We start from the raw sequence: 8,504 nt of genomic DNA on the forward strand, positions 1-8,504 counted from the left end.
CCTACTTCCCAGAAGATCTTCTGCTCTGCCCAAAAATCTCAAGCACTCTTCCAACCACTTACAAGAAAACATGGAAATGGTTCTGTGTCTTGGTCCCCATTGTTACCACTCTTGCAGTAGTAGATTCCCTCCTAACCCAACAGCTTGAGTAGGAACACTCATCAGTTAGGGTTTCATATAGCATTCCACCACTTTATGAAATTACCACTTATTATCACAATATCAAACATCACCCATGGCCAAAGACAGAAGCTGCCACTCTCCTGTGGCCTTCCTGGCACTGCCTTGCTTCCCAACAGCTGAACCTGCAGGACAGAGAAAAGTGGAACATTTAATCATGACTGCCCATGAGCCCTGGTGGCGTAGTGGTAAAGTGCTATGGCTGCTAACCAAAAGGTCAGCAGTTCTAATCCATAAGGCACTCCTTGGAAACTCTATGGGACAGTTCTACTCTGTCCTATAGGGTCGCTATGAGTCGGAAACGATTTGATGGCAGCAGGTTTGGGTTTTGGCCCATGTGCCCACTGACTCTATTTTAGACTACAGGGGCCAGGGCTGGTAGGCCTAGGGGTTCAGTGGTGAGCCAGATCCCAGTACAGACAGGGTACTCCAGGTTAGGCTGACTTCATTCAGCTTGAGCTGTGGGTGCTACATTTTTTGGAACCAAATTAGTAACCAAATGGACCCTTCCAGAAGCTAAAGAAGCTCTGGATGGGGCTGGGAGTGTCCCAGGTAGAAGTCACATGGAGACATCCTGTGTTTCTGTTCTGTCCCTTTGCTCTCCTGGGAGAGTTTGGCCTTGGGTACGTTCTCTTCACTGGTGAGCATTGGAAAGTTGGTGATACTGGGACTGTGGGTGTGCCACCATCCAAGGGGGGGCACAGACGCCCAGGAGGGAGGGAGCTCCCTTGGGACATGCCTTCATCTGTGTACGTGTAAGTGCCCTGACCTTCACTGCTTGGGAGCTGAGCCCAGGGCTGGGGAGGGGTGAGTGGCCTCCAACCTACTGGAAACTTCCTTTCTGAAAGAACTGGGGTTCTTGGAAGCAGGTCCTGAGCTCCCCTCAAGGGTCCTAAGTGACACTCCAGCCTGAGTGCCCTTCAAGCAAATGTTCTGTGTAAACTAGATGACACTTCCTGCCTGGCCTTCCCAAAGTAGAGGCCCTTGTGACTTGTGACCAGGTCCTCTCCTGGGTAAGGAGGGAGCATGGCAGCCCCCATCCCTATAAATGATGCTTCCCACCCCTCCGTTCTGACCCAGAGTCCATGTGGCCTGAAAGGTGTGTGGGTGAGTCTGGCCCCATCCTCTGGGTCTTCCCCAACCTGGCTCCTGCCCAGAGCACCACATTGCAGGCAATGACAATCAGCCCAGCAGCCACAGACTTGATTTGTGGTCCCGGCAGAAAGGAGGGGGCTCCCCACTTCCCACTGGGAGTTGTTCCGCTGAATCATAACTGTGGGTGCAGAGAAATGGGCTTGAAAATATCTTTACATCCTGCCATGCTCCTGGACCAGGCCCACTCTCAATAGAGGCTTAGCAGGGCCTGTGGAGGAGGGGGGGTGGGAGAAATAGCTCCCCAAGGAGGAGACACCCCGGCAGAGGGAAAGGGAAGAAGACTCCTCACCATTTGCAGGAGCCCAGGTCATAGGCCTGGGTTGTATCCATTTACCCTTAGGACCCCAATCTCTCAGAACCTGAAAACAGGGCAGTTCAATGCCTAATGGATAGACAGAATGAGCCCATGAATAAGTGGCCATGTTCCTCCTCCAAACAGCCTGGGGGGCACAGGTCAAGAGTGTCCCCAGGGCAGGGAAGATTAAGCTGAAGTCAGGAGAGGTAATGTGAGTTCCCCATGGTCACACTGCAAGACCCTAACAGTGGTGTGATGCCATTTCAGAAACCAGATGACAGTGGGAGTTTCTGTGGACAGTCAGTGTCTTCCCAGGCTTCTGTATGGGCCTTCCCTGGCCCTCAGACTACTCCAGGTGGCTGTATCCTGACAGAGCACAGCGGGGGTGGGGGGACTTTGGTAAGTTCTTCAGACGGGCCAACGGCACTTCTTTCTGCAGGAAAAGTTGTGGAACAGGAACCATGTGGCTGTTCTCTCAGGCCTTCACCCTTGTCTTGCTGGTGGTGTTGGACGTCAGGTGTGATGTGAAGGAAGTTTGTGTGGGGAGCCCTGGCATCCCTGGCATACCTGGATTACATGGCCAGCCAGGCAGAGATGGGAAAGATGGTATCAAAGGAGACCCTGGACCTCCAGGTACCAGGCTAGAGAGATCACCTTCAACTGAGGGACAGTGTCTATCTTCAGGAGGCTCCTCCAACTAGGGCTCTGGGCTCTGGGCTCTAGGCTGGGTCTTGAACAGGTGTCTAAGGGTCAGCTAAGTGGTGGGACATGGTGGGAGTTTCTTGGGGCCCTTACGCTGGAGCAGCCCTGAGGGTCTGTCTTCACAGTGCCCAAGGAACAGCAGGTAAGTCAGCCCAGTGACAATGGAGGTACGTTCACATCAGTCCTGACTCAGCTGTGGGGGATTGACCCCATACATCCATGGTCTCTCCTCCCTGCAGGCCCCATGGGACCCCCTGGAGGAATGGCAGGCATCCCTGGGCGTGATGGACTGACTGGAGCCACTGGTGTCGCTGGAGAGTGTGGAGACAAGAGAGAGCCTAGAGAGTGGGGCCCCCCAGGTGAGAAGCATTGGGGCAAGCAGACAATGGCATCACTGGTAGGGTGCCTAGACAGTCAGTTATGTGGCTGCTCAAAGCCCATGATGGGGTTCACCCAAAACCATGGCCACCCAAGGGCTGATGGGAAGTCCCCAAAGAGCATGTCTTCCACATAAGAGGAGACAAGGTTGGGAGACAAGTCAGAGGTGTCTGGGTGGCTATGGCCAAAACACAGGGACTGACTTGTGTGGGAAGTACTCTGCATATCATGGCTCCTGTGGGGAACCATAAGGTGGGAAGAAGGACAGCATTTCCTGGGACTGAGGTGTTGGGGGCATTCTGAAAGGAAAGCAGGCTTGCATGGACAGAGGATTCAGGCAGATGGTCTGCTTTGGAGCTCTACAGGCAGATAGGAGCTCCAACACTCTGAGTAGTAATCAAGGTCCAGCGGGAGATGGAGAGAGAACTGAACTTGTCCTTGATGGGAGTGGGGAGGGAACCTACCCAGAAACCAGGAACCCCCCTGAAGTGGGCAGCCAGTTAGCTGAGGGCTATGCCAGAAAAGAGCAGGGAGGGGGATCCACAGGGACAAAACTAGATGAATGGGTGGGCGTATAGGGAGTTTGAGAACACCTCCAGCCTCATGGACTTATAACTTGGGGCCTAGGCAGTGAGGATGGACAACTAAAGGGCAGAGTGCCAGGCCTGCAACATGGACAACTGCTTCTTGGCAACCATGGGAACCATTGTTGGCTTGCCCCTCACCCTGGGTGGCGGTCTCTTTGTAGGGCTTCCAGCTTCTCTGGATGAGGAGCTCCAAAGCACACTCCATGACTTCAGACATCAAATCCTGCAGTTAATGGGAGGTAAGAGGGCCCCTTGGGGCCTTACAGGGTAGGAGACTCTCCCACAATTCCCCTCATCCTCTGCACCTGCCTCCAGAACATCAAGCTCTGACAAACAGGTGTGGACATGCAGGAATTGGGGAGAGGAATGGTGCTTCTGCTTTCTGATATCTCTAACTGGCCCAGAGGGAGATGGGGTAGACATGCCTCCCTAAGTCCCAAGAAGCATAGGCTCCCTAAGTCCTCCTATCTTGCTTTCTAATGAATCCCTGGGCATGTTGTGGACAGTCAATAAGCAATTGTTAAATGGATGAATGAATTAATAAACAGTTGGGTGGAGCATAGAGTAGCAGTTAGAAAGACTAGGATTAGAAGGGAGAGAGAAGGCACAGAGAGGTGGAGGTGAAGAGGTTGGAGAGCGAGCAGGCAGAGAACCGAGTGAGGGAGACAGGACTTACAGACAGCAGCCAGTGGCATGACCTGGCACCCTTTCTCTCAGTCCTCAGCCTGCAGAGATTCATGCTGGCAGTGGGAGAGAAGGTCTTCTCCACCAATGGGCAGTCAGTCAATTTTGATGCCATTAGAGAGTCATGTGCCAGGGCTGGTGGTCGAATTGCTGTCCCAAGAAGCCCAGAGGAGAACACAGCCATTGCAAGCATTGTGAAGGAGCACAGCACTTATGCCTACCTGGGCCTGGCCGAGGGCTCCACCCCTGGAGAATTCTACTACCTGGATGGGGCTCCTGTGAACTACACCAACTGGTACCTGGGGGAACCCAGGGGCCTGGGGAAGGAGAGGTGTGTGGAAATGTACACAGATGGACAGTGGAACGACAAGAACTGCCTGCAACACCGACTGACCATCTGTGAGTTTTGAGCAGGCTGCTGAGGCCATAAAAGAGATGGGGTCCTACCTACCCTTTCAGCCATCAACCTGAACATCCACCCACCTGGTCTATGGGAGGCTGTAGTTCCTCTCAACAAAATTGATTTGTGGCTATTAGAGCTGGAGGCTTCCATAGCTCCTCCTTTCCCTGGATGGGTCCTTACTCCTCCCATCATCACTAATCAATCTTGACACTCCTCCTTGCTGAGCCCCTGGACTTACTCTGACCCCTTCTCAGCACTGCTCTCTAGGAGCCACCCCTAGTCTTTGGCCTTTGGCATGACGTGGGAACTTCCTTCTTCCTCATCTCATCCAATCCCTTCATTTATAGATGGCAACAGGAGTGTCCTGGGATGGAATGCCACTCCAAGGTCACGCTAACAGGCCTGCTTCCTGGCCCCTCAGCTCTTTCTCTGCAGCCCACTGCCTGCCCAGCACCACCAAGGCTTAGCAGTGTTGAGCAAGCATAATGACCGAGGCTGGAAGGCTGCTAAGCTATTCCAAATGCGTGGGGCTAAGGACACATTTGGGATTATCTGGCACCCTGGATCTCTGAGGCACACCTGGTATGGCTCTCCATGAGATCAGAGGGCCAGAAGGGGTCCCAACATGGTTGAGGCCAATCCTAGTGACTGGCATGCAAGGTCCACTCCCTGGGGTCTGGGGTGCTCACTCAGCCACTGGACCTAAGAGCAGCTAGCCTTTGCCTCCAAAACAGACCCTCCAGACATGACCCAAGCAACTTCCCACTGATGGATATGGCCCCACACCACTTCAGACCTCAGCGAGGCCTTCACACCACTCATCCTGGTTCTGTTTTCTTCTTTAATTTGTTCACTCAGATATTTTATTAGAATCAACTTTGTTTCAGGTCTTAGCCTGTCTCCTGGGTATGGGCAAGGTATCCTGTCACCTTTGGAGACATTTATATTCCTGAATTTATTTCTTCATCCGTGTAACGGGGATAAAATACTTACTGCTGTTACAATTATTACTATCATTCCTACTACCAAAATTACTACCACAACTACTACTACAGCCAGACAATGTACCAAGCACTTTGCCAAGCACTTCTAATACACCTTATTAAATATTATTTAGTCCTTTTTTTTTTTAAGACAATGCCATGGGGGCAGTATTATTTTCCCATGTTTTAGATGAGGACACTGAAGCTCAGAGATGTCAAATATTTTGAGTATTGTCAAGTGGAGAAAGTGGCAAAGGCTAGATTCAATGCCCTCCCTTTGAACAAAGATGATTTGAGTGTAATAAAATCACGAATACATTTGCATGAGTTTCCATTGCCTTTGATTCCAAGAAATATCACATTTCTGAACTTTTATAACTCAAGTTAACTCTTGCTCTGAGCTTCCATCTCCCTGAAGTGTGGGAAATTCATTTTCAGGATATGCTTGCTTTGTTGAGTAGAAGGAGCAGCATGCTCTCCTTCAGTTTGTACACTGGTGTGAGCCCCTCTGCTCTTCCTTGCAGCCCACCACCTGCCCTGTGGGAAACCTCTGGAAGAACATATTGGTATCAGCCTTTGATGGCTGGTGTTAAGATGCCCCTGAGTTCACATGATCCCTGTGGTGGTGATATCATGCCCTTCGTTCCCCACTCAGTCACCTGGATGGTCTCTACAGCCCTATAATGGTGTCAGTCAGGGATCAAGATCAGGTCCTGTGAGCCATCCCTGTCCGGACCCAGTCTGCATGGAATGGGACCACGTTCTTATTGCTTCAGGAGGCAACTACATACGTGTCACCATCCCCAGAAAGTCCTCACTCCTCCCATCTTCACACCTTGGGATGACCCCCCATTCCTACCTCACTGTGTTTACTTATTGGAAGACTTGGCATTCAGGCTGAGCTTTAATGATGGGGGGAGAGTGCAGGCAGGTCAGTTTGGCAGCAGTGTGGGTAGTGGGGTGTAGGCCTGGAAGGATGCAGTAGAGACAGGGGGCAGGGCTGAGGGCCTAGTCTCACTTCAGGGGTGAGTATCCACAGGATTGACCTCTGCTCCTTGGCCAGGCCTGAGACATAGAGGGGCCATGGGACTGTGAGCTCTAACTTGGGCAGCTGGCAGGAGATGAGGGGATTGTCTCAGAAGCAAGAACACGGCAAAAGGCACAGGCATGTTGGGAAGAGGAGGAAGTTGGAGTTCCCTGTGTCGACGTGGAAGAGGTGGCATGTTTATTCTCTCAGTGCACATTCATCAGGCACATCAAGGGGTGCAGGGCCTCTGTACCTCGCCTGGTGAGGCTGGATGCAGAGTGGCTGGACAGGAAGCCAGTGCTCTCAACAGGACACAGGACACAGGGGCACAGTGACACAACCAAAGCATCTGGGCATTATATTTTGTAAGATCATATCCTAAAGGGCCCGTTTCTTTTTATTATTTTTTTGTATTGTGCTTTAAGTGAAAGTTTACAGCTCAGGTTAGTTTCTCATACAAAAATTTATACACACATTGTTATGTGACCCAAGTTACTATCCCTATGTCAGCACATTCCTCCTTTCCACCCGGGTTTCCCATGTCCATTCAACCAGCTCCTTTCCCTTTCTGTTTTCTTATCTCACCTCCAGACAGGAGCTGCCCATTTAGTCTCATGTATCTACTTTTATCTACTTGAACTCAGAAGAAAACTCTTCAAGAGTATCATTTTATGTCTTATAGTCCAGTCTAATCTTTGCCTGAAGAGTTGGCTTTGGGAATGGTTTTAGTTCTGGGTTAACAGAGAGTCTGGGGGCCATGTCTCCTGGGGTTCCTCCAGTCTGTCAGACCATTAAGTCTGGTCTTTTTACTAGAATTTGAGTCCTGCACCCCACTTTGTTCCTGCTCCGTCAGAGACTCTCTGTTTTGTTCCCTGTCAGAGCGGTCATTGGTGGTAGCTGATCCCCATCTAGTTCTTCTGGTCTCAGGCTGATGGAGTCTCTGGTTTATGGGGTCGTTTTTGTTTTTTGGGCTAATATTTTCTCGGTGCTCTTGGTGTTCTTCATTCTCTTTTGTTCCAGGTGGGTTGGGACCAATTGATGCATCTTAGATGGCTGCTCACTAGCTTTTAAGGTCCCAGAAGCCACTCACCAAAGTGGGATGCAGAACATTTTCTTATAAGCTTTGTTATACCAATTGACCTAGATGTCCCCTGAAACCATGGTCCCCAGATCCCTGCCCCTGCTACTGTGTCCCTCGAAGAGTTTGGTTGTATTCAGGACACTTCTTAGCTTTTGGTTTAGTTCAGTTGTGCTGACTTCCCTGTATTGTGCATTGTCCTTCCCTTCACCTATGATAATTCTTGTCTGCTATCTAGTTAGTGAATACCCGTCTCTCTCCCTCCCCATCCTGGTAGCCATCAAAGAATGTTTTCTTCTGTGTTTAAACCTTTTCTTGAGTTCTTATACTAGTGGTCTCATACAATATTTGTCCTTTTGTGACTAATTTCATTCAGCATAATGTCTTCCAGATTCATCCATGTTATGTTTCATGGATTCATCATTGTTCTTTATCATTGCGTAGTATCCCATTGTTTAAATATACCACAATTTGTTTATTCATTCACCCATTGACAGGCACCTAGGTTGCTTCCATCTTTTTGCTATTGTGAACAGTGGTGCAGTGAACATGGGTGTGCATATATCTGTTGGAGTGATGGCTCTTAGTTCTGTAGGATATAGTCCAAGGAGTGGAATTTCTGGATTCTATGGTACTTCTGAAAACCCTGGTGGTGTAGTGGTTAAGTGCTACAGCTGCTAACCAAGAGGTCAGCAGTTCGAATCCGCCAGGTGCTTCTTGGAAACTCTATGGGACAGTTCTATGCTGTTCTATAGGGTCCCTATGAGTCAGAATAGACTTGATGGCAGTGGGTTTGGTTTTTTGTTTTTTTGTTTGTTTATGGTACTTCTATTTCTAGAGTTTTAAGGAAGGGCCAAATCGATTTCCAAACTGGTTGTGCCATTTTACATTCCCATCAGCAGTGTATAAGTATTCCAGTCTCTCCACAACCTCTCCAACATTTATTATTTTGTGTTTTTTAGATTAATGCTAGTCTAGTTGGGCTGTGATGGTATCTCATAGTAGTTTTGATTTGCATTTCTCTAATGGTCA

At 49.8% G+C, this 8,504-nt stretch overlaps 1 protein-coding gene across 4 annotated transcripts; it reads left to right on the top strand.

The window, feature by feature from the left end:
• The first annotated feature begins 1,256 nt into the window (after window positions 1-1,256).
• LOC126082250 (pulmonary surfactant-associated protein A-like) lies at window positions 1,257-5,688 on the top strand. Of its 4 annotated transcripts, none has more exons than XM_049894724.1 (6): window positions 1,257-1,287; window positions 2,070-2,263; window positions 2,572-2,691; window positions 3,459-3,536; window positions 4,015-4,380; window positions 4,732-5,688. In XM_049894724.1, the coding sequence occupies exons 2-6, from the start codon at window positions 2,092-2,094 to the stop codon at window positions 4,779-4,781; spliced, it is 786 nt and encodes a 261-aa protein (XP_049750681.1). In that variant the 5' UTR covers window positions 1,257-1,287; window positions 2,070-2,091; the 3' UTR covers window positions 4,782-5,688. The 4 variants fall into 4 exon arrangements, with proteins under 4 accessions (XP_049750681.1, XP_049750679.1, XP_049750678.1 ...); XM_049894722.1 differs by lacking the exon at window positions 1,257-1,287 and adding an exon at window positions 1,438-1,985 and having other exon boundaries at window positions 2,070-2,147; XM_049894721.1 differs by lacking the exon at window positions 1,257-1,287 and adding an exon at window positions 1,891-1,985.
• Window positions 5,689-8,504: the final 2,816 nt, after the last annotated feature.

This window comes from Elephas maximus, chromosome 8 (assembly GCF_024166365.1).
Source record: "Elephas maximus indicus isolate mEleMax1 chromosome 8, mEleMax1 primary haplotype, whole genome shotgun sequence".
NCBI classification, from domain to species: domain Eukaryota; kingdom Metazoa; phylum Chordata; class Mammalia; order Proboscidea; family Elephantidae; genus Elephas; species Elephas maximus.

What these genes read in the sequence shown, in the direction of transcription:
- LOC126082250 (XM_049894721.1), top strand. Translation starts at nt 1,954, where the DNA reads ATGGGCCTTCCCTGGCCCTCAGACTACTCCAG. An exon ending in AGGAGACCCTGGACCTCCAG is followed by an intron (nt 2,264 to 2,571) that starts GTACCAGGCTAG and finishes TCCTCCCTGCAG; the next exon opens with GCCCCATGGGACCCCCTGGA. An exon ending in GCAACACCGACTGACCATCT is followed by an intron (nt 4,381 to 4,731) that starts GTGAGTTTTGAG and finishes CTTCATTTATAG; the next exon opens with ATGGCAACAGGAGTGTCCTG.